The 26,086-nt window shown below is 39.9% G+C and overlaps 1 protein-coding gene across 1 annotated transcript; it reads left to right on the top strand.

Moving 5' to 3' along the window:
* Positions 1-1,188: 1,188 nt before the first annotated feature.
* Positions 1,189-22,290, top strand: MECR (mitochondrial trans-2-enoyl-CoA reductase). The gene is made up of 10 exons (XM_026702482.2): positions 1,189-1,408; positions 9,063-9,160; positions 10,211-10,342; positions 10,707-10,850; positions 11,967-12,069; positions 14,019-14,121; positions 17,175-17,248; positions 18,100-18,160; positions 18,754-18,826; positions 20,191-22,290. Exons 1-10 carry the CDS (start codon positions 1,263-1,265, stop codon positions 20,352-20,354), a joined length of 1,098 nt encoding a protein of 365 aa, XP_026558267.1. The 5' UTR covers positions 1,189-1,262; the 3' UTR covers positions 20,355-22,290.
* Positions 22,291-26,086: the final 3,796 nt, after the last annotated feature.

Raw genomic sequence — 26,086 nt, 5'->3', positions numbered from 1 at the left:
TTGATTCTGGGTTTCCTTTTCTGGACAGTCTATGTTTGACCTCAATTTGTCTTTTGTTGGCTTCTCCCACCATACCAAAATCACTCTCAATTTTACTCTGATTTTGGACATTTGTTCCAACTGACAGTCCAGAGAACCCTTTATAAAATTGCTTTTGCGACATTTTGTGTTGGAAATAAAAATCGCCTTTTTTTTTTTACTCCAAGCATGGTAACCACACCAAGCCACTACTCTGGAGGAGGGGCACTTTTAACAAGCTCAGGCTAAAAGGTTTATTTTTAAAAGGTGCACCACGGTGTTAAGTAACTTGTAATAATATTGGTGTTCTGGGATGCTGTTTTCATTCTCTGTGGCTATTGATACGTTCTTGTGTTTATAGCTGCGTTTTATTGTTCGCCTGTTGGAAGTCACCCCCGGAACTTGGCTTAATTTAATTGAAATAGCACTGCAGCAAGGGACCATCAGTTTCTTTCTCTGCTGAGACGCGCACGCTGCTGTCTATACTCTCGTCTTTTGCAATTACCCTAACATTTCTGTTTTAGGTTTGTCAGTTATTATGATAGGTTGCTATGGCGAGCTCACCATAAAACTTCATTCCCTTTCATTTAATAACATCTCGCTGAGCTATAAGGCGTCTGTTTTCCTTCTGCGTGGAGATATCCACACCCGGCGCTATAGGTTGCGATTTACAGCTGCATTATTTTTACTGATTTCTTTCCCGTTATTGTAAATCACCCAGAGAATTTGATGAGGGCATACAAGCCCGAATAGTGTGTGTGTGTGTGTGTATAATTAATTAATAATTTTTTATTAATATATACGTATATAGTGTGTGGGTATAGTGTGTATACATACACACGGACACACATGTATGTGAATTGTGTAAATGTATATATATATATATATATATATATATATATATATATATATATATATATATATATATATATATATAATATGTGTGTACAATAAATTTTATTAATATATATATAGTGTATATATAGAGAGTGTGTGTGTGTGTGTGTGTGTGTGTGTCTATAGTGTGCATACACACACAGGCAGGCAACATAGCATCCCCTTTATCAAAACTTCTCCATAGCTGGCAGCATGGAGGGGGCGGGGCCACAACGCGGAAGATCGGAATCGGGGCGGAGTCAGTGCGTTAATTTAGTGCTGTGATGACGTATATTTAAACCGCCCTAGTAAAGTGGTGTGTCGTTATCATCGCTGAGCCGCGGACTCTAGCTAGTGTTGCTATTAGCATGGCGGTAGTCGGAGGATCGCCGGTTCGAGCCCTGCGGCTCTTTTTTGGTTACGGCTTCCGCGCCCGGTCAACCGCGGCAGCGACGCAAACGGGGCCTCGAGGACTGGTGTATGAACAGCATGGAGAGCCGGCTCAGGTCCTACAGTAAGCGGAGAAAGGCTGGGCTTGGCTTCCTTTTGCCCCGAAGTGGGGCTGTATTCTAGATAGGCATCAATCGCAAGATGCATTATGATTTTATTACTATTCTGTGCACAACGGTGTGAAATCGCAGCTGCCGTATGTCTCATGTGCTTCCCCAAAACCTAGGATGACCTGATATATCAATGTGGTGTATTTACGGATCCAGCCAAGATGGCTTTTTGCAATTGACAGATGGGGATTTTGCCATGCACCGATTTTCCAGGATTTTGGGGGTATGGTACCCAGTGTGCTGAAAACCCCTGGGACCACTGTGGCTTGGCTTACGCCATAATCTAGATCTTGATACTTTGTGAACTTCTCCAATTCTTGGTCTTCTGCTTTTTTTCCCCTCTGATATTGCGTCAATTATCTACACTTCCTTTTTTCCCCCAAGCAGTTATTTCAACTGTATTTTTCCACCAATTTTGTTTTTACTATTGACGCATGATAATGTTTTGCAGATATCCCAGTAAATTAGTTTGGCAACTCTGTTGTGTTGTTTATTGACAGTTTGGGTGAACAGCTTTTGCAGGAGCTGAGTATATGAGCTACTGTTTCTTTTAGTTCTTTGCACAATCTGCACTTTGAATGGTTTGATTTTTTTTCTCCAATTCTGGCCTTGATTGTATTTGTGCATTATTATTTTGTCCTATCTATATCTCGAGGCAATAAACATGCATAGTATTCTTTCCTTCCTCCTGTTTTATCCATAACAACAACATGGTGAAGTGGACTGGGCTAAGAGAGAGGGACTGGCCTAAAGTCCCCCAACTGTTTTTCATACCTAAAGGAGGTCTAGAATTCACAAGTCTTGGTTTCTAGGCCAACACTTTCACTATTACATCAAACGGTCTCTTTATATTATTTGTATTGCTAACCTTTTCTAATATCAGCCAGATATTACAGGCTGAAAGCAGGCTGTAAATGTACTAAGGACACCACTTTCAAGAAATGTGGATTAAGGCAGGAGAATAGGGCAGCCCGGTGGATTTCTTCCCAATTTGCTAAGCTGTCCTGTGTTGCACTTTGCTTTCAGTGTAGATATTATTGTTATTCTTATAATCCATGTACAAATTATATATTTAAAAAAGCAAAACTTTCTCTGGCTTTGATGAGATTTTAAATTCTTATATTGTTAAATTATTAAAATATGTTCCATGTAGATTATTCTGACTTGATAAAAAAAAACATCTAGAGCTTTGGAATAGAGCTTTTCATTCAGCTCAAATATTGAATGTAATTGTTCTCTGTCCAATCTGAATCTACATTTTGGGATGGTGGTGGATTTTTTTGTAAACATTCTAAATTGCCATTGTCAATTTGCCAAAAGTCTCCGTTTGCTTGAAGAATGGATATTAAATTCAATGCAGTATAGCAAGCTTTGAAGGCCTGGGGTTATAAAAAGGGAATTACAGCAAATTATGTAGCATTTTGTTGATATTATACAAAGAAAGCTATGCAAGTTTAGGATAACCAAAATCAAGAGGAGTTTGGTAGCAAATTTTCAGGCTAGCAAATTATATTAAACAGCTTGTATTGATTTGAATGTTTGCTATGTGCCTTAACTGAGATATAAAGATTGTAAATGTTACTCTTTTTCAAGAAATAGTAAAATGCATTAAGAGGAAAGGGTCAAGAGGTGTGTATAAAACCTCTCTCTAGTTAGGTAAAACAATGTACACTAGACAGCTGTTGTGGTGGTTGAATTGTTCAGTTAAAACCAGGAGGACAATCAACCATTGAAGCATGCTGTACTATACAGATAAAGCCAATAAGATGATAGCTAAGGTTGGTTTATATTATAGGAGCCCAGATAGCTTTGCTTTTCCACATGATAAGAAAGTAAGTCGAGAAGGAAGAAATATTACTAGTAAAGCAGTCTAAGGGGCCCAGGGCATATTAAGTATCTTAAAGTTGTGCTTGTTGAGCAATCTGCAGAAACATACGAACTAGACCAACAATAAATTAATAAAACAAAATAATAGAGTTGGAAGGGGTCTTGGAAGTCTCCTATCCAATCCCCTGCTTAAGGAAGAGACCCTATACCATTTCAGACAAATGGCTGTCCAATCTCTTCTTTAAACTTCCACTGTTGGAGCACTCACAGGCTCTAGAGGCATGCTATTCCACTGATTAATTGTTCTCACTATTAGGAAATTAGGAAATTTCTCCTAAATTCTAGATTGGTTCTCTCCCTGATTAGTTTCCATCCATTGTTTCTTGTTCTGTCTTCAGGGTCTTTGGAGAATAGGTTGACACCCGCCCCCCTTTCTTTGTGTCAGCCCCTCAAATATTGGAACACTGATCTCATGTCACCCCAGTCCTTCTTTTCATTAGATTAGGCAAACCCAATTCCTGCAGCCATTCTTCGTGTGTTTTAGCTTCCAGTCCTAAGAAAGAAAGAACCAGTAAAATGAAATGCTGTAAATAAAGTCTAAGGTAAGAAAGCGGAGACTGGACAGTTGTTAGTACATCTCACTTAGCTGTCATAAAGATTTCAGAAAAAGCTGCCTCATGAAGATTTATTCTTTTTTTTATTCAAGAAAGTTGTGCTTACAGTGATCCTATACTCTTGTTCCATCACTCATTCTTTTGCAAGCACTGCTGTGGTATTTAATTTATGTCCAGAAAAGAAATCAAATATGATATTGGCAGTAAAATTCCCTGGCCAGCAACTCTTAGATTAAGCAGCAGGTTTCTTATACAATTTACATGATGATTGCAACAAGTGACCATTATTCAGCTGAGTGGTATAATATATTTGAGCAAATCTGGACAATTAGGTTTCTATCATACTTTGCAGGCTATGTGGTAATGGTCCATCAGTATTTCCATTATAACATCAGTTTTTCAAGGAAACTATAAATTATTGATTGAAAAAAGATGGCCTATGCAACATAATGAGATGCAATTTTTCTCTGTGCTAGTTTTATTATATTTAATTCTTCATTAGCCACAAAACCTATTCATCCAGCATCTCTTAGCATTGTAATTAGCCACATACCTGTTATGGACTGGAAAAAGTTAGCTCGCAAACATCCTAGAATTAAGCTGCAAAAGTAAAAGATTTAATCAACATTACTGGGTTGAATTTTCCATTTGTTAGCAGTCTTGGGTTATATTGTGAAATGCTTTGGTTTGAGCGGGGTCTGAGTAAACCAAAATTGTTTATCATAGCAAATTATCTACAATTATCAAAATCCAAGGGGCTGGTTTGGACAAAACTCAGCAGCACTTTTTCGTGTAGCTGTTGATAAAAGTAGGATCGCCAACATGATCGCCAACTTACGGCACAAGCTGAAGAAGAAAGTCTACAATTAACAATGGAATGCCTAGGATGCAATGCTTAGGGAGATGGTGAAGAGAGGGAGAGGGGGAGAGAGAGACCACTGAACCCCCCACTCCTAGAAAAATGAAATACTTTAGTATAATTAAAAAGACAGAAAATTTCCCCTAAAAGAGAAGTAGAAACTCAGAAGCAGAAACTCATCTCAAAGAGGCAGGAACTCACCTACCCCCGCCTTTGCTAATGGGGTCATTAAGGCTGGGCCAGTCTATTCTACTTAACAAAAGATTTACCTTCTTCAGGTAGAGCCATATCATTATCCAACAAGGCTCAACGAAACCTGGGACTCTGGTCCAGACAAAGCCTACAAAGTTAGCTAAGAGCCAATGGGACACATTTCTTATACAGGAACAGGAAACAGTAAGGTGGGGCCCAACAGTGGGTATAAAACTAAGGGTCTCTCAGCAACTAGCTCCTTTCTTTTTTTTCTTCACCCAACATCTTGAAGCATGTCCTTTTCACTTTGGAGCTCCAAGCCATGTGGTCCTCCTGTCCACCATTAAACCATCTTTCCAAACAGCCTCCGTGTTTCCAGTGTCTTTTTCCCCACTTGGAACTGAACCCAGAAGGATATTTCTTCCAACAATACTTTTAAATCTTGTTTAAAGTTTAAAAAGTCCAGCATGTGCTTTATTACTTTAGGACACACATTCGCAATAGCACTTAGACTTATATACCGCTTCATAGTGCTTTACAACTCTCTAAGTGGTTTTGCCAAGTCAGCATATTATCCCCAACAATCTCGGTCCTCCTTTTCCCAACCTCGCAAGTGTGGGAAGCCATCCCCCTCCTTTGAAGAATGAAATATTTTGGGGGATATTAAAAGAAGCAGAATATTATATTTTCCCAAAGGGAGAAATGGAGAAACATGCTCCAGCCCCAATTTCTTGCATAGTAAAATAGCTTCCAGCAGAAATCTTTAGAGATAGAGGTTTTGGGCCCATTAAGAAATCATGTCCAATCCATTCATAAACAAACCATCTTCAGCTCCAGGGTGATAGGATTAAGAAAGGACAGGACATGACCCTTTAGGACAAAATAGGATTAGCCCACCATCATTTAGCAAAAGACACAAGCCCCTTCATTGCACAACCCCTTATTAAGATCCATCCACTCATTCAACCATTTAGTCAGCTGCTCCAGAACTGCATGCTGTGGTTCTCCTCATCAATAAACAGTGTCTTTCTTTCCAATCAGCCTTCCATGTTATTTCCAGTGTCTTTCTCCCAGCTTGGAACTGAACCAAATGGATTTTCCTTCCAACAGAAGGATGGAAGGCTGAGTCAACCTTGAGCCAGTTAGGGTTGAACTCTTAGTAGTCAGCCTGCAATACTGCATTCTAACCATTTCCACCACCACTGCATAAGATTTTGTTAAAAAATGTTTCTTGTATTTGTATCTCTTTAGATTGCAAATCAAAATATAATTGAATGTTATCCTACTAACAAATTAAACTTGCTGTCCCCTTCCAAAAACATCTTATTTCTAGAAAACTAGCATGCATAGAAGCTTCCTTTTTGCCCTACCTTACACCTACATGTATTACCCTAAACTTCCCTGGGTTTAAAATCTGTATCAGAGACATGTTAGTTGACTTGTGGATATATTATTAAGTATTTGGTAGACGTTGAAAATTAATCTTTTCGGTCATGTCCCCTTCATTGTGCAGCTCCATCCCAGAGGAAAATTGGCTTTATTCTTTCCCTTAAGGTTTTAAAGATCCATTAGTTTCTAATTTCTTATAGCTGAGATGCATTTATTATATTGTTGTTTGCTTGTTTATTCAATTTATATAGCCACCCAAATTTATTGTATTATATGGACTGCTGTGAATTAAGGAGGGGCTGTATTGTATTGGTGACCTTATTATTTCATATTCTGCATCTTTTGTTTTTATAAGACTAATTATATAAAAAAGGAGTCTAAAATATTTGAAACATTAGACCAACACCGTCCCAGTTGAATCTGTAAACTACTGGTAATTGAAGGGGAAATTATTTGGTTCTTGGGGGAGGATGGAATTGAAAAGCAGGGAAATATATAGTACTCATTTTAATGATAGAGCAAGGCTGTGGTTCAGAAAGAAAGTAAGACCACAGCCATATGGATGATGGATAACTCTATTCTAATTAAGTTCAAACAGATAAGCAGTAATTTCAGAATGAAGTAAGCCATAAAACCTCATTGAGTGAGGCACAGATGTTACTTGGAATTTTAAAAAAGGCTTTGGGTTGCTATACTGAAAAGCTTATATAAACATTCCTATGGCATTAATAGTTGAAACTGAACAACTGTGTTTGGGGTCCATTAGTTTAAAACTACCTCAGATTGAACATTTTTGAGATATCAGGACTGTTCTGTTGAAACAGCCAGTCCCATTTTAATTCCAGCAGTATGTGACTTTTATTTTTCTTCATGAAGAAATTAAACAATGCTTTCTATGTTCAGGTCTGATAAATAGTAAGACGTGTTATCAGGCATATCTCCTATGTCTTATCAACTGGTGTGATGGAAGGGAAAAATATAGTAATCTAAAACTAGATTGGTTTATAATCTGATAGCAGGTTAGAGAGTCCACTGGTCTGATTTGAATTGATTTTACCAACCTATTGTGTTTAGTAGGGCTAAGACTAAAAAACTGGAATGTGTTCTTTCTATATATTGCTTTCTGTATGTCGATTCTGCTGAAAATTTTGTACTGAGTGATTCAAATCCCACAAGTAGGTATTTTAATGCAACCTGTGAATTTCCAGGTTTATTGAGAATTATTTTTTTATTTTGTAATAGAATCAGCTGGCTTTTATTCCTTTTGAAATAAATCAGAAAGATAAAAGCAGCTGAACCAACAGAAAACATTTTTTTAATTTAAAAATAATTGTCACATTTAATAAAATTAATTTAGCATTTAATAAATAATATAGCATCTAAGAGAAATAGATATACTAAAACAGTATTCTCCAGTCCTCTATGTTCAAACTGATATTTTTGCTGAGATGTGATGTTAACATTGCTACTATAGATTGGAATCTTCATTACTTTATCACAAAACAAAATTAACTCTAAACATTTTCAGTAGTATTTTGCTAGCACGTAATAAGCTGACATTGTACTAAACAGCGGGGAAAGAATAATCAGTAATTAGATTTTAAAGAAAACAAACTGGAAGGCCATCATTAGAAAAAGGGCCAGCAGTATTATCTGTCAAAATTAAGTGAATTCATTTTAGACTAATAATAAATCTGTACAAGTAATCCTCAATTTATGAGTACAATTTGGACTGGAATCTTGGTCTTTGAGCAAAGCAATCATTAAGCAAAATGCCCATGTGACTGCTTGGCTCAATAACTGCAATCCCTGCACTCCCAGTTGTAGTCATTAAATGATCTCACAGGACACTAAGCAAATGGAGTGAAAAAGCTGCCTGCTGAAAGATTTCAGCTCTGTGTGGAGCTGAAACTCTTCCAGCAGGCAGCCCTTTTTCTTTCAAACATTCCTGTAGCCTACAGGAGTTCAGCTCCTCTCCTTGCATGGAGGAGAAATCCTTTGAGGGGCCTGCAGGAATGACTGAAATTTTTCAGAATTTAAAGTTGGTTCCCAAGGTCCCATAAAGAGCTCCTCTCCTCTCTGTGCACTGAGGGGGAATCCTTCAAAGAACGGAGCTGGAATTCAGCTCTGTTCCTGCAGCCTGCCAAGGAATTTCAGCCCTCCTCCCTTCACTTGCAACTATCCTTGCCAGCTTCCACATTGACGGATTAGAGGAAGCCTCCAAATGGTCACATGATCACAGGGCACTTGGCAAAGAGTTGTAAATGAGAGTCAGTTGCCAACTGCCCAAAATATGGTCCTGTGACTGGGAGGGGGAACAGCCGGAAATGTTCTTTCTGAGACCATCATAACTTTGAATTGTCATTAAACCATTTGGTCATAATTCGAGGACTACCTGTAACTATAGATGAAACTGGTTTTCAAGCGAAAGAATAAAAACTTGTAGAAAAATGGCATTGGCTTCAAAAGGAGGTATGGTGTTGCACATACAGATCATCATACAAACGCCAACCCTAAGTATGGTTTAATATATAGTCTGTATGTGCAACTTTTATATGTTTCCTTTTCTGTAAGAAGAAAAGAAAAAAAAAGGTTGGTGCCATGAACAAGTTGATGGAGCTTGTCTTCTGACAAACTGCCAGTGAGTGAAATGCTTGCAAAATCTCTTTGCTGGCAAAGAGAAGCTTTTAAGAATAATAAATATATTCTGTCTCATTTCCCTTGCAGCCTAAAAGACGTAGCTTTAGCTAAACTGGGGGATTCTGGAGTCCACGTGAAAATGGTTGCAGCTCCTATCAACCCAGCAGACATCAATATGATTCAAGGTAACCTTGACATAATGCACATTGTTTAATTTTTGCCTCCCATTGTCTTCCTTTATGTGGTGCTGTCAAGGGAAAATTAAGCCTCTAGATTGTCCACATTTAATAGTATTCCCAGTGAGATATTACACAGGATTGACAGAGTTAGCTTACCTACAGCTGCTGCTATCTTCATCCATTCAACTTAGGCTATATTACGGTGCAATCTCTGGAAACATTCCTAAGAGCCATTAATAAAGTTTCTATTTTTGGAACTTGCCACATGCAGAGGGTCTGTAAATGATGGCAACCTAAATAGCAAAGCTATATAATAATATACATGCTATCCATAATAAGCGGTATTATCTGCATAAGCTTGGAAATAGCTATTACACCAAAGATTAAAGAAGAGACAAGGGGATTATTTTTTGCTTGTGTGGGGATACAGCTGTCTATCCATCGTACAGGATCTTTTCTATCCAATGACCAGACCTAATTGGCTAAGAAAATTAGTAACTGTAGGGAAAAATGTCAGCCCTTCCATGCCCGGATTCACATATTACATTGAACTATAATATGATTTGCTTAATTTAGATTTTTTATCTGTGAGCCGTTTATATGTGTGTGTGTGTGTGTGTGTGTGTGTGTGTGTGTGTGTGTGTGTGTGTATGTATATTTTAACTGTAGTTTGTGGCTTAGTCTTATGATATGTATCCAGTTCAATTGTGTTTTAAGAAGCAAAATTACCTAAAGCTTAGCTTAATAGAGTTAATTAATTAAGATTTTATAGAACATTTACTCCATTAAGAATCCCCAAATCCTCTTCCAAGGTTGAAATCCTTCCCATTTTAAGAACGTTTCAGTGTGGCCAGTACTTAAGAAGGGGCAGACCTGTGGCTTAAAGTGATAAGTGAACTGATTCAGTATTATTACATTGTTGAAATCTACCTTGGAAATCTTTATGATATGTTATGTGCTGTTTGGAATTTGCTGCAGAATAAGAAAATAATGTACATGCCAAAGCAAGTTTTAATTCATTCATATACCCAAATTGCTCCTGTTTTTTTCTTATAGGATCCTATGGCATTGCTGCTGACTTACCTGCAGTTGGAGGGAACGAAGGAGTTGGGCAAGTGATGGACACAGGAAATTCTGTGACGACTTTGAAACCTGGAGACTGGGTGATCCCAGCTGATGGAGGACTTGGTGAATTTTTGGGGGGGAGAGGAATTGAAGCAAAACACTTGTTTTCCTTTTGTCCAGTTCCTTTGCTGAGCTTTAAATGTTTGACAACAAATCGCAGTGGATAGATTGCCACAAAGAAGCCAAGTCAAAACTGAGGAAACCATTTTGTAGCGTAGCCCAATGTGTGGAACATGACGGCTGTTTGCAAACCACAGTTTATAACTTAATACATTGTCCAAACCCAATCTTTTCAATGGTTTTATCTGTTCAGTGTTTCTTGATAACACTTTAGGCCTCTTCTGTGAGCTGAGAACTTCCAGATTGTGATGAACTTGTTCCACATCTTGAATCATATCTCTCTTTTTAAAATAATCCTTTACAAAAGGAACTTGGCGAACAGAAGCGGTATTTGATGAGAAAACTCTGCTGAAAATCCCACCGGATATTCCATTGACTTGTGCTGCCACACTGAGTGTTAACCCCTGCACAGCTTATCGGATGTTGTCTGATTTTGAGACTTTGGAACCAGGTACGCATGTATGTATGTTTGTTGAATTTGTATGACTGCTCAACTTGAAAATTGTACACGAAAACATACAAAAACTCCACAAGATAAACAATCCCAATTAAAATCCAGTAAATGTTAATAGGCGATCAGTTCTCCACGTGATTATCAACCCCCAGTCATCCTTAGACCCACACCTGAAGAAAAAGCCAAATTTTCTAAAAGCCAATGGGGTCATAGCCAGAAGGATATAGGCAGTCCTCGCCTCCAAACAGTTCATTTAGTGACCATTTGAAGTTATAACATCACTGAAAACAGTGACTTATGACCGTATTTCATGCTCACGACCATTGTAGCATCCCCAAGGTCACGTGATTTACATTCTTGTCTCACATTTATGATGGTTGCAATATCCCGGACTCATGTGATCACCTTTTGTGACCTTCTGACAAGCAAAGTCAATGAGGAAACCAGATTCACTTAAGAACAGTGTTAGTAATTTAACAGCTGCAGGGGTTCACTTAGCAAGAAAAGTCGTAAAATAGGGCAAAACTCACTTAACATATTTCTCACTTAACAAAATAAATTTTGAGCTGAATTGTCATAAGTTGAGGATTGCCTGTATTGTAGCCAATGGCATCAGCGGCTGTTAAACCTTAAAGGACATATGTAGTACCACCATCTTGGGGGCCACCAAAGATCATGGCCAAATGTGACAAGGCTGTCTCAGTAATTATCCCAATCTGAATCTAATCCTAAATGAAAAGACACTAGATAATCTAGATTGATGTAGGCACTCTTTCTTCCACATCCTGACCTACATTATCTTCCAAAAATTTTTGCTGTAGGCTGACTAGAATTACTTCACCTTTACTGATGTCAAATGTTCATGAAGTTATGATTAGTTAGGCAAACGGGAAATTAAGAGCTGAGGTGTACATTTTTTAATTTCATTTAAAAAACTGAATTTCCTTGTCTTTTTCCAAGACCTATTTTTAAATTGGGAATAAAATGTGTCTGATGATATGGTGAGTTTCCACTGGCTGTGCTATTTTCTCCAACACACAATAATGTTCCACTTGAGGGGAGCAGGAAATAAATATTTTTGAAGCCCGAGATGACATGTCTGTTTGTCTGTAGGGGAGTCTGTCATCCAAAATGCAGCCAATAGTGGAGTGGGACAGGCTGTAATCCAGATTGCAGCAGCCAAGGGCATCAAAACAATAAATGTAATAAGAGATAGGTGAGTGTGCCTAACAAAACTGTTTTTCCCCTCTTTTTCCTATTGCTTTTGCCTAGTTAGATCCTTTCGGTTTATGCTAAAGTCTGCACAAACAGGACATTCTCTTAGACGCCGTTTATTATATGGAGATTGTATGAATCCTAGATGGCATTATATGACAGCATTATAGTTTGTAACCTATGGTAAGACCACACTTGAAATACTGTATCCAGTTTTGGGTCACCATGATATAAAAAAGATGTTGAGACTCTGGAAAGAGTGCAGAGAAGAGCAATTAATATGATTAAGGACTGGAAGCTATACAGGGGTAGGAAATCCCAGCAACCGGTTCGCTGCCCAGTTGCTGGGTAGGTGTGGCCATGCTGGGCATGGCCTACTGGAACTTCCTGTTTCCAGCTTTTGATGGACCTTCAGAGCCCAGAGGAAGCTGTTTTCACCTTCTGAAGAATCTGGAGGCTTCCCCGGGCCTCTGGGAGGGCAAAAACAGTCTCCCTCGGGCTCTGGAGGCCTTCTGGAAGTCGGAAACAGGCCCGTTTCGCGACTTCCAGAAGGCCCATTTTCTCCCCCTCCCAGAGCCTCCACACAGACCATGCATTTACTTCCATCGAAAATGGGCCATGTGGAGACTCTTGGAAGGGGTGGGTGGAGCCAGCTGGTCGGTTGAAATACTGGTTTGGCAAACCAGCTGTAACTTTAACATCTGGTTCACCCAAACCAGTAGAATCCCGCCCCTGAAGCTATATAAAGAATGGTTTCAGGAATGGTGTATGTCTAGTCTAGTGAAAAGAAGGACTAGGGGAGACATGATAGCAGTCTTCCAATATCTCAGGGGCTGCCACAAAGAAGAGGGTCAACTTGTTTTCCAAAACACAAGAAGGCAGGACAAGAAACAATGGATTGGAAACCAATCAAGGACAGAAGCAACCTAAAACTAAAGAGAAATTTTCTGACAGAATAATCAACCAGTAGAACAGTTTGCCATCAAAAGTTGTGGGCGCTCCATCACTGGAGGCCTTTAAGAAGAGACTGGACAGCAATTTGTCTGGAATAGCATAGGATCTCCTGCTTGAGCAGAGAGTTGGACTAGAAGACCTCCAAGGTCCCTTCCAGCTTCGATTATAATGATGATGAGCATTGGGCTTCACTAAGCACGTACAAAAGGTTTTCCAATTTATATCTGAGACAATACATGTTTAAATTTGAATACAGGACTTTAATATGAGAATACGTTTTGGATTTGATCTGAAAAGATGCTTTGGAGTATATATGAGGGCACAGATGACTGCAGTTCCTTAAAGCAGCTGAGTTTTTTTTTTTTTTCCCCTGGAATTGAACAGCAGTTGTGGGGAGCTTTATCTGAAAGCTTCAGGCTTGTACAGTTACTTGGAGCTATTTTTTATTCATAGCAATTGATAGATTTACTCTTTAACGCAAGCGTTCTGAATGAGAGCTAGGTCTGATCAGCAGTTGTCTTCACAGAAAAAGTCTCGTCTGTAGAACATGCGTATAGAAGTGATCTGGATCAGGGGTCTCCAACCTTGGCAACTTCAAGACCTGTGGATTTCAACTCCCAGATTTCCTCAGCCAGCTGAGAAATTCCGGGAGTTGAAGTCCACAAGTCTTAAAGTTGCCAAGGTTGAAGACCCCTAATCTGGATGATAAATTGCTGAAGGATAAGTAGTCTCCTGAACCACTTCAACAGTTGGCAAATGTTGTTACTTGTACATCCCCTGACTCCCCAGTAACTTATTCTAAGCTAGCTTCTTTAGTAACTTAAGTACAAAAAGATGAAGAAAGGTATTTTGTTGATCGCTGAAAATTGACTCCGCTTGTGGCAGAGTGAGAATATTGATAAAGTGCATTCCCACATCAATTTAATGTTTGCGTTCCCTTTTATGCCCCATCAAATCGTCAACCGCATCCTATTCTATTATTTTTTTGTTCCACAGACCAAATCTCCAGGATCTCGTAGACAGACTTAAGTCCCTTGGAGCAGACTATGTTATCACAGAGGAGACGCTAAGAAAACCAGAAATGAAAGAGTTGTTTAAGGTATGTATGACCACAAAAAGGCTGTGGCTGTGAGACAGCTAGAGGAAACAGGATTGCAGGACCCAAATTGTTGGGGGCAATAGGCTGATGCTTGTAAACTGCTTAGAGAAGGCTGTAAAGCAATATATAAGTCTAAGTGCTATTGTTATTGCTGCAATGAATTAGATTGTGTTAGTTACCTCATTCTCACAAACCCATTTTACTACAGTAATAAAGGAGAATATTTGTAGCTCAGGGTTGACATGAGGGATCCTTGCTGCTCTCTGAGCTTGATTTGCATATACAGGAAGTCCTCGACTTACAACAGTTCATTTAGTGACCATTCAAAGTTACAACGGCACTGAAAACACTGACTTACGACCAAGGATGGGATCCGACCAGTATAAGTACCGGTTCTGTCACTCTGCGTTGCGCTAGTGCAATTTACGACCTGCTGAGCAGCGCTGCGTGCAAGTGTGCAGCGGTTGGAAAAGCCCTTTTTTCCTGCTTTTTCAACCGGGCTCTTACCTGACTTTTATTTCCTGCTTTTTCAACCACAGCTGTGTTGCGCAAAGCAGCTGTGGTTGAAAAAGAAGGAAATAAAGATCAGGTAAGAGCCCGGGCGGGAGCGTGGGCCAAAACAGCAGCAAACATAGAACCGGTTCTATGTATGTTCTCTGTCTGCTGCTCTTCAGAACTACCGGTTCTACAGAGGTGGACAGAACTGGTAGAATCCTACCCCTGCTTACGACCATTTTTCATACGAGGGTTGCAGCATCTCCATGGTCACGTGATCCAAATTCAGGCTCTTTGGCAATTGGCACGTACAGTCGTGCTCATAAGTTTATATACCCTGGCAGAAGTTATGATTTCTTGGCCATTTTTCAGAGAATATGAATGATAGCACAAAAACTTTTCTTTCACTCATGGTTAGTGGTTGGCTGAAGCCATTTATTAACAATCAACTGTGTTTACTCTTTTTAAATCATAATGACAACAGAAACTTCACTTCTGTTCTCTTCTGTTCTATTCTATTCTGTAAAGTCAAGGGGGAAAGCCAGGTTCACTTAACGACCACATGGTTCACTTAACTGCAGTGATTTTCTTAACAACTCTGGCAATAAAGGTTGTAACTGTGGTAAAATATTTTATTCTGTGGGTCCTTGTATAGCTTTGCATAGATCTAGGGACTAAAAAATGCCCCTGGTGGGGGGGGGGCATTTCCGCCTGCTATGGGTGTTTTTGTCCTGTTAGGACCTGCGAAGCTTAGAGGACCAGATATGTCGGTGAAAGGTCATAGTATATAGCTGAGCCATTCCCATGGGTATAGCTGAGCCATTCCCATGGGAATTTCCGCAGATGTATATTCTCATCCTGTTTATTCTCATCCTATATATCCTGTGGAAATAACATCCTGTTGAGGTCACTTGTTTTCTGTATATGCATTTTGTTCTCAATAAAAGCTGGTACCTGGGTCTACTCAGGGCTGGCATTTGCTCAGACGTTTTCCCTGCGTCTCATTTCAAATGTCAGACCACCACATGTAACATCAGGCACAACTCACTTAGCCACTTCCTCACTTATCAACGAAAATTTTGGGCTGAATTGTGTTCCTAAATTAAGGGCTATCTATACCTAATCTTCACAATTTGAATCTTAGCATGATACATATGTGAACCCAGGCAGTCTGTAAAACCTCAAGGAAGCATAACAAGGTATAACACAGGCAGTGAGAAAGAGAGCATTTTGAATGGCTACTGAAGGCAGCTCCAAAATGTGCGATTCAGCCTTCTTTCCCATGAATAATGCATGGGTTTAATGCTTCACAACTCTGATGCTTTATCGTAAAAACTGCCAAGTTTGTATCAGAAAACGCAGGGAAATGCTTCTTGTTAAAAGCCAGCTTAGCCGTGTTTTGATCTATAACACTGAAAAAAAAAAATCTCTATAATCTCTAGATATTTTTATTACTGCAAAAGGTTGAAATGAAACCTCCAGATGGGTGTTTTAGGAGAACAATAGAAAAGAACTCATATGGGTGCTGTTTACTCACTGGTTATTTTTATAAACATTCTTTCTGTCCATTTTTTACCATTTTGACTTATAGATTTAATTTCAGAGGAAATACAGAAGGGATAGGCAATAGATATGGATAGCCTGTGCCATAAAATTTCAGGGCAAGTTTGCATACTAAAGTCCTCTTTAATGAGACAAACTGATTGGGATTAGGAGCAAGAACATAATTTACTCTTCTCTATCTTCCCCCTTGGGTTCAGCCTGCTCCCTGTTTTATGCTACTCTCGCAGAGAAATAATTTCCAGAACCCAGATAAAAAATGCTTAATACCTACAGATGGCACACCGTGATAGGGCCCTAATAAAATGCTTAATGGGCAAAATCAACAAAATCTTCCTCGTGCATGTTTTCGGTTGACTTCTGGTTTGCCTTGCGAGATATTAAGCCAAGTTAGGTTTTGGCATTTCACATACAGTTAGTCCTCAATTTATGACCACAATTGAGCACAGAATTGATGTTGCTAAGTAAGATAGTTAAGTTAATTTTATCCCATTTTATTACCTTTCTTGCTACAGTGTGTTAGTTAGTAACACAGTTGTTAAGTGTTTCCCATTGACTTTGCTTGTAAGAAGGTCACAAAAGGGGATCATATGATCCAGGGACACTGCAGTCGTCATAAATACGAGTCAATTGCCAAGCATCTGAATTTTTATGCTGAATATTGACATGGGGATGCTGCAGTGGTTGTAAGTGTGAAAAACAGTCCTAAGTTTTTCAGTGACATTGTAACTTTGAACAGTCACTAAATGAACTGCTGTAAGTCAAGGACTACCTGTATAATCTTTCTTAGTTCTGCTGTTTCCAAACAAAACCATGTTACAGTCAGATGTCTGCCTTCCCATTCTATGTTGAAAAGACGACTGTGAGACAGAAATCTAAGAACCACTTTGCAAAATCAAACATTTATTTCTATGAATGATTTGGAGGACTTAAAGCAAGAAGCAACTTGTTTTCTGTTTTGTTTTGTTTTTGTTTTGTTTTACAATTTTGTTCTCCAGGAAATTCCTAAGCCCTCATTAGCTCTGAATGGTGTTGGAGGGAAAAGTGCTACTGAGCTGATGCGTCACTTGCGGTAAATTTAGCTTCTGTTTGTTTGAATTATATCTGTAGTAATTGTTTCACTACAAGTAAATGCTTAATGGGTGGTGTGTCTTTAATTTTCATTTGGGTTGTGAGTTGCCTAAGAAAGAGTGTTTTTGAAGCATGACATATGCATGCCCTTAAATCTGCTAGTTTGGATTAGTGCAAGGATTTGCGGTTTAATGGGGAAAATTTGTTGTCTTCATGTCTGGAAGTTGACTAATTTGCAATTGTATTGAATACTGTCCAAAACGTTTGGCTTGTGTGACATTAAACAAAGAAATTAAGAGGTGCTTAAAAACTTCATGACAAACCTACTTGCCTAGCTAGCTAGCTGCCAAATGCCAGTCAGGGTTGAAGGATTTTGTGCTGCGTCCGAAAAATATTTATGATTATTATGATTATAAATATTTATGAAATTATTTATAATTTCAGTGAAATCCTGCTCCACAGCTCAGGAATAGCCAGGATATAACCTGGTATCATTTCCCTGTAGTAAGATGAATTTACTGTGTATTCGAGCCATGGTGGCACAGTGATTAGAATGCAGTACTGCGGGCAACTTTTGCAGACTGCCAGCTGCCAGAAGTTTGAGTCTCACCATCTCAAGGCTGTATTGCTTTCTTTTGAAGACTATTTCTGAATATGTTTTATCTCCATCTGAGAATTATTGAACAGTGGGGCCAAGTTGGAGGCATTAAAGGACATTTATTTACGTTTTGGATTTTGTTACGTTTGTGGTACACTCTGGATCATCACAGGTAGTTTGCCAACTTAATTGCCTTTATCTTAACCTTAATTGCCCTAAACCTAACTCTAACCTTAACCCAATTCTTCCATTAGGCATAGCGGGACCATGGTTACCTACGGTGGGATGTCAAAGCAGCCTGTGACAGTCCCTGTGGTGAGTAGCCCTCAGGTTTTCTGGCCAGCCTATTTATCCTGCACACATTCCCTTTCCTGAGATAACACAGGTAGTCCTCAACATATGACCTCCATTGAGCCCAACATTTCTGTTGCTGAGTGAAACAGTTGTTAAGTGAGTATTGCCCCATTTCACAATCTTTCTTGTCACTGTTGTTAAGTGAATCACTGCAGTTGTTAAGTTAGTAACACGGTTGTTAAGTGAATCTGGCTTACCTACTGACTTTGCTTGTCAGAAGGTCACAAAAAGTGACTCTGATCAGGAGTCTGCAACCGTCATCAATAGGAGTCAGTTGCAAAGGGTCTGAATTTTGATTGCATGACCATGGAGAGGCTGCAATGGTCGTAGGTGTGAAAAATAGTCATAAGTCACTTTTTTTCAGTGGCATAACTGAACGCTCACTAAATGAACTGTTGTAAACCAAAGATTACCTGGATACTCTTTCTATTTGTGCATTAGGTTTTCGAGTTCTTAGAGCAGTATCATTCTGATATCCCCATATGGTGATGCTAAATTTTCTCCCAATCCCAAAATTGTATTTCAGAATTTGTGAATTGTAATTTCCTCTGCAGAGTGCACTGATCTTTAAGGATGTCAATGTTCGTGGCTTTTGGATGACGCAGTGGAAGAGGGCCAATGCCCACAGTGAGTTGCGTGTGTGTTGTTTTTATATTAGAAACTGATGAAATCTGCCTTCAGTTCTAAATTTCTTGTCTCTCTAATTAGGTGGATTAAAATGCATACTAAATAACCTGCAGCCAATGAAAATACAACTCCATACATGAAAATTAAAAGATAGCTATGTGTCCTAGAAAAATAAGGCTATGGGAAAAGAGGACACTATGGTTCCTTAGCTTTGTGAAAAGGGTTATAGCAGAATATGGTCTCCTTGCATCCCCAGCCAAGAATGAAAGAAATATTGGTTGAGTTTAATCAAATGAGTTAGTCAGTTCTGTACACTGGATAAAATAAATGTCCTTGATGACACTTTGCTGGCCAAATTATCATGTTGGGTTAGAATTGGTTGAGCCTTTGCAGTCTGTGGATTATAAAAACACACTACGTACTTCCCATAATCTTGAAGTCTGTTTATTCCTTCCAGGGGTGAGATTCAAAAATCCCAGCAACCGTTCTCTGCCCGGTTGTTGGGTGGGCATGGCCATGGTGGCTGTGGCCTACCAGAACTTCCGGGAGGGCCAGTTTTTGACTTCCCAGAGTCTGGAGGCTTCCCTTGGGCTTCTGGGAGGACAAAAATGGCCTCCCCCGGGCTCTGGAGGGGCTCCGGAAGCTGGAAACAGACCCACTTCTGGATCTTCTGATTCGATCTGTTTTTCTCCCACCCACAGTCTCCACGCAGACCCTGCCCTTATCTGCATTCAAAATCGGCCGCGTGGAGACTCCTGGGAGGGGAGGGGCCAGCCAATTGTTCAACTACTGGTTCTGCAGACCAAATGTAAATTTAACATCCGGTTTGCTCGAACTGGCTGAATCCCTCCCCTGATTCCTTCCCTAACTAAAAGGGACAATGTCCAACCGTATCACGTAGTGAACTTTTTGATGTGGCTGATTTTTGTTTTCAGGCTGCCTGAGAGCAATTTATATATTTATTATCTATTTATTTATTTTATCCACCGTGTAGACTTGCCTAACTTGATTCTGGGCTTACAGTAGCTTTCAGTAAAAATGACCGATAAAAAACATCCCCTAAAATGATATAGTACTTTTGCTAGCTAAAAACTAGCAAAAAAGAAAAAGAAAAAGAAAAAACAAGACTCAATAATAAAAGAAAACCAAAGAAAACTTTTCTATCAGGGCCTGGAGGAAGAACTTGGATTAAAAAATGGCAGGCTTAGATCTGGTGAGAATACCATTCCAGAGAGCAGGCAGAGGAGATGTCAAACAGAATGTCAAGTACCAATGATTATTATTCGTTCTCTTGAGTTTAAACTCAGCAGTTCAGGAAGAAAGAAGAATTGATGGCTGCTTTCTGCTTTCTTTTCCATACACAGGCAAAGAGAAGCTGGAAACAATGATAGCAGAACTGTGCACTCTCATTCGAACGGGTCGACTTGTTGCTCCGGTCTGCCGAGAAGTCCCTTTGGTCGATTACCAAGCAGCTTTGAAGGTTTCCCAGGAACCATATGTATCCATTAAGCAGATCCTCCGGATGTGAAGATAGTCTTATGGGAAGAAAAAAAAACAGACAAGAATTTTCAGTGGATTTCAATCCCCGGGAAGCTTGAATGATTCAGAATTACAGAACCGGTTTATATCCTCATCCATCTTCTGGCTCACAGAGACAGGCGGAGGAATGAGCAGCAAACAGTGAAGGCTTAACATAGACCAGAGATCACTATCGAATATCAGTGATGGCATGGGAGTTAAAGCAACCCCTTGTAGACTTTCTCTTTTTATTTTTATTTTTATTATTAAACTTATCTGTTATCCATCAGGCCAGGGGGTGACTTTAGGTAACTTGATAGAAATCTGGAGGGAAAAAAAGAGATGTTTTAGCCCATGGAGGATCTGCTCTCAAGAGTCCTTATCCTGGAGATTCTCCCATCTATGCTGATATATGTGTGCACACAATGTGGTAAGAATTCCTCAAGAGTGGAATGAGATGGGGCAGAGGCTGGTCCCACTGGACTTAAAAGACTTTGTATAAATCTTACTTCAGATTCTGCAGGTTATAATGAATTAGGTAGTGTCGAGCGTCCCATTTGGCACACTCAACGAAAGAAACTCCCAGCTCTTTAGATTAACCAAGAGTCTAGCTTTATTGAAAAAAAAATCCATCTAGGCACAGCAGAAGCAAAGTCAGTTCTGGGATTTTCCCACGAAAACCCACACATAGGTAACTCCCCTTTTCCCCTCCAATTGAGTTCACCAATTGAGTCCAATTCTTTTGCTTTGGGAAAAGCTGTCAAAACATTCTTCATCACTTGGCCTTTTCAGATAACAGCTCTACAGCAACAGATGGTTCACTTCCATAAGCCGCCTTCTACCCTTAGGAATTCACCATCCAGCTCCTGTCACAGTTTGGCAAAGCTGTGAGCGAAAGCAGGTACAGGCAACTATGGGGTTGAGTCAGGTTTGACATGTAGGTTTTTAGTATTTTCCTCCTTTACACACATAGGATGATGTTGACAATCTTTGCAGCCAGATCCTTTTCTTTCCGGAGCAAAATGACTCTGACAAGTCAGTCATTGAGCAGGAAAATCATGGATGGCATTCAGCTTCACAATTAGTTCTGTGGCTTCTGAGGTAACTTCCCCCAACTTCATATTCAGTTTTCATAATTCCCGTCTCACACAACTGATAGTCATGCTGGCTGGGAGTTATATGACCTAGTCTGAAATATTTGGGTTGGAGAAGAACTTTCCAGTGTTTCTCAACCTTGGCAACTTGAAGATGTGTGGGCTTCAACTCCCAGAATTCCACACATCGAAGTTGCCAAGTTCACACATCTTCAAGTTGAAGTTCACACATCTTCAAGTTGTTCCAAGCCAGGGATCTTCAAACAGGACAGCTTTAAGACTTGTGGACTTCAACTCCCAGAATTCCTCCTCCAGTCATGTTAGTTCAGGAATTCTGGGAGTTGAACTCCATAAGTCTTAAAACTTGCCAATTTTGAAGACCCTTGTTCTAAGCCATTCGTACACATTTTCAGAGTATTTTAGAAGCAGTAGCAGATGCTAAAAATAGAGTGATCTGTGCTGTAATATACAACAAGAACAAGGCAAACTACTTTCACTTAGCAGATTTCTTAGCAGCTCCTTTTCATTCTAATGTTAGTTTATGAAAGGTGGATGAGTAATTAGCCCACCAAAGTGTTTTCCTTGGAGCAACCAGCTTCCCGGGGAGTTTCTAAATAGCTGCGGTGTAATTTGAGAGCCTGGATGGATCAATTGTAGCCTGCAGCATCAAAAGTCCTCTTTGCGATATAATGTCTAAAAAAGAAAGAGTTTTGAATTGGTTATTTATATCATGATGGCTGTAACTGAGATGAAAGCAAATTGCATTTGATTACAAACCTATTCTTGCAAAACCACCCAATGGCTGTTGAAATGTCAGTGATTTTCATCTCCAATAAAATGTTTTAGCTTTGATCACCGATGGGATTTCTTTTCCTTGGCCTTAGTAACAGCAAATGACAGCCTTGAAGTTCTTCAATTGCACAGCGTTACTGCATCCATTTTGAATCTCTTCTGCTGTATTGGTTTAATTGTTTGTGTCAGGTTTTCATACATTACATTTGATATGTAGGAGTCATGTGCTGTTATGTATAAAATGCAGATGAAGGTGCTGGGCTTAGACAAACGCTTGGCATGATTATAGTGAAAGAATAGGTTGGTCCTACATAAATTGGGCACGGCATAATAAAGACATAGGGGCATTTTAGTTTTGAGTGCCGTTGGTTTACTTTAGTATAGTATGCATTTACTGTTGCATAGCTCACAGTGGGAACCAAATAATTAGACCTGTACTGAAAATGGTCTCCGTCAGGGGTGTCAAACTGGTGGGCCATATGCGTCACTCGCACACCATGCCAACCCCAGCTCTCCAAATGAGAAAAATGTCATGAAACATCACTTGACAGCAATGTGACACAGCGAGTTTGACACCCGTGTTCTATGTTCTTGCTTCATCTCAAAGGATAACAAACAAATGGAAGGGCTTTGTACGCCTCAATTTAATTAATAATTTTGCCATAAATTAGTATACATGGTACTTTCTAACTTAACCGCCAGCGAATTGCTTATTATAAAATATTGCTCCTGCTTTTCTAGCAGGCCTCTAAAAAGTTAAATCTTTAATGGATGTTTAAATTAGCAGCAAAACTTAAATAGAAAGCTTAAAAGTTTAAAAATTGGAGCTTAATAGTTTTAAATGACAAGGGCAGGAAAATTACATAAACTGTCTCTGAAGTATTAGAATTCAACTCAAACATGATTTAATTTTTTCTTACACCCTGTGAGTTTGCACCTTGCGTTAAACTATTTTTATTTATTTTTTTGGCTAAGCCAGCCTTGATTGAATTTACACAACAGTGTGCTAAAACCTTACTCACAGACAACACAAACACACTGAAAGCACCATTATTTAATTTACCTGGTCACATTCTGTTGAGCTGTGGATTGCTTTCCTTATTGAATAAGTCACGGTTAGCTGGGCTCACGCCACATGCTAAGCCATAAATTTTGCCAGTCGCTTTTTCACCCAGCACATCAAGTCAAAATTAAATCACCTAATGGCTAGTTGGGGCTATTTGAAGCCAACCGCTTGCTTCTGCTTTCTGTTTTTTTGCCTTCCATCCAAATGTAGGCAAAGATTGAGCTGCTGTCTCTATGTTTGCTGGGAAAGTAGATGTCTACCCTTCTGTTCTGGCCTAGATGAACCAGGGTGACTGGATTTGTTATCTGTTTGTGAGTCCATCCATCTCTTTCTGCAGCTGCTCCACAGTTCCTTCTTCTGACTCATCCATCATCTCTTAATTGGCCTCTTACTCCTTTGGCCCATTAATCTCAATCTTGGAGCACAAGAGTTTGTCTTCATTTAACCAGAGACTTGGAGAGAGAAAGCAAGCACACACATTTTGCTTTTGCAATCGAAGCAGCTGCAGTTTATCATACATGAGCCAGTGAGCACAAAACATGGCTGAGTTGAGAAACTGATTCCATGTCTCTAATCGGGGGAAAGCCCTGGCAACTAGGGCTAGGAAGCCAGTGTGTTCCCTCTTCACAGAATGGCATTGTTTATGAGCAAGCAATTAGGTTTTCTATAAATATTCTCCCCCTCCACACACACAGCAATCTGGCAGGAGAAACTCGTAGCTCTTGGGAGGACAACCACCATGGTGAGTCTCTTTCCAGACCATTAGCACCAGCAGGCTGCAGATGGTGATGGTTGTGTTTCACTGAAGTTATATTGCAAGAGAAAATGAGTACCATTTTCCTGTTATCATCGCTGCCATGATGGGTAGAGAAGGAAGAATTGGCTCCACACGGCACAGGGATTAATGGAACAGAACAATGCTGTCAGTGAAATGGGGGGAGTTGGGGCCCCCTCCCAAAGCCATTTTAAACCCATTTAAAACAACTTTCTTAGCAATGTTTACACTTGCTTTAAAACGGTTTTCCATTTTTCTTGAATCAACCAGGGGGAGAAGTTCGAAGCTAATGTTATGGTTGGCAAACCGCCAAATCCCACCCCTGGCTGGCCCCAGCCACCCCTCCCCTCCCAGGAGTCTCAATGTGGCCCATTTTGGATGCGAGGTAAGTGCAGGGCCTGCATGGAGGCTTGGGGAGGGTGAAAAATGTGCCTCCCAGAGGCTCCAGAAGGCTGGAAATTGGCCCCTTGCCGGCCTCTGGAGCCTGGGGGAAGCCATTTTTGTCCTCCCAGAGGCTCAAGGAAAGCCTCCGGAGCCCGGGGAGAGCAAAAACAGCCCCTCCCCCCACTATGGTGCAGGAGGCTGACTAGGCCATGCCCACCATGGCCACACCCACCCAGCAACCGGGTAGAGAACTGGTTGCTGAAATTTTTGAAGCCCACCCCACAAATTATAGGTCCATTTCATCACTTCTGGTACTATAGGAAGTGATGAAATGGGCCTATAATTCGGCCAGAAAAGCATTGCAGAGGCTTTTTCCAAGCCTCTGGGAGGCCGAAAGAGGCCTCAAACCAACTGAAAAAAAAATCAGCGGTGAGGCACACACATGCGCAGTGAGGTATCTTTGCCTGCACCTCGCATGCCAGCACAAATGGCTCTGCGTGCCACTTGTTACGCATGCCATAGGTTCTCCATCATGGGCCTAAGATATAGTTAGTATTGCGCCACTACCAAATCTGTGTAGATATATCCTAGAATGGGAATAAGCATGCTCAACTGCCTGAGGCAATTGGAGAAAAACTACTTTTGGGAGGTGCAGGCAGAGGAGTCTGAATTTAAAAAAACAAACCCCCCTTAAATATCCTGCAGTAAATGGTTCTTCCATGTACCCATTATGCAAAACTTAACATGGCAATATTTGAGAAATGATCACATGGAAAATAAAGCAGAAGGAAAACACCCACAAAGTTTTAATGCACATTTTTCATTTATATACAGATTAATAGCCAGCCCTGCAAATGTGTGTGTATTGCTCAGTGCACCTTATTTGTTTTTTGTTTTTTTCCCTAATCATAAAGTAAGATAAGAATGTGGGCTCTGACTGCCATTACTATGGCAGAGAATTAAGGCACCTTGGAGCAGTTTTTTTTCTCCTTGTTTGAGCAGTTGGGCAGTCTTGGTCTTATAATAGAAAATACATTATTGTTGGAATCAACCCTGCAAATTTATGATTAGAGTCCTCTAGGAGAGAGAAGATGGTTCAAAAATACAGTACATATGCAACCATCTGTTTCAATATCTGAATGTGTGTGTGTGAGAGAGAGTGGGGGGAGGGAGGGAGGGAGAAAGAGACAGATCTGGATAGAGGTTATTACTAAAATCTAGTGAGTGCCATGAGGTACAGCACGTAAACATGTCAGTGTTATCACCTTATGGGAAGGCACAGGTATATAGTAAAGTATTTGGGGGATAGTGAAATATGGTTTCATGACCCTACCATAGGAGATATCTGAGGTGTTAAATATCTCTTTCCACATCATCAAAAAGTTCTCTGCTTGAACTCATTCCAGGCTTTGTTTACACTCAGGATAGGTAGATATGTACTAAGGAGAAAGCTCACAATATTTGACTGCCATGGAACCTGTCAGTGAAGCAGCTATCATCATCCTGCTGGGGCAATCAGATCTCCAACTTTCTCCAATTCTTTCGATCTTTGATGTTCTCTGGGTAGATATATCTCTTTATCAGAATCAATTCCATTCATATGGACTTTATACAATGAAACGTTCGCTGTA

The sequence above is a fragment of the Pseudonaja textilis genome, chromosome 10 (genome assembly GCF_049901715.1).
Source record: "Pseudonaja textilis isolate UNSWEBS1 chromosome 10, rPseTex1.2, whole genome shotgun sequence".
Taxonomy (NCBI): Eukaryota; Metazoa; Chordata; class Lepidosauria; order Squamata; family Elapidae; genus Pseudonaja; species Pseudonaja textilis.
The sequence above is the reverse complement of the archived record's forward strand: the minus strand, read 5'-3'. Positions and strand labels throughout refer to the sequence as shown.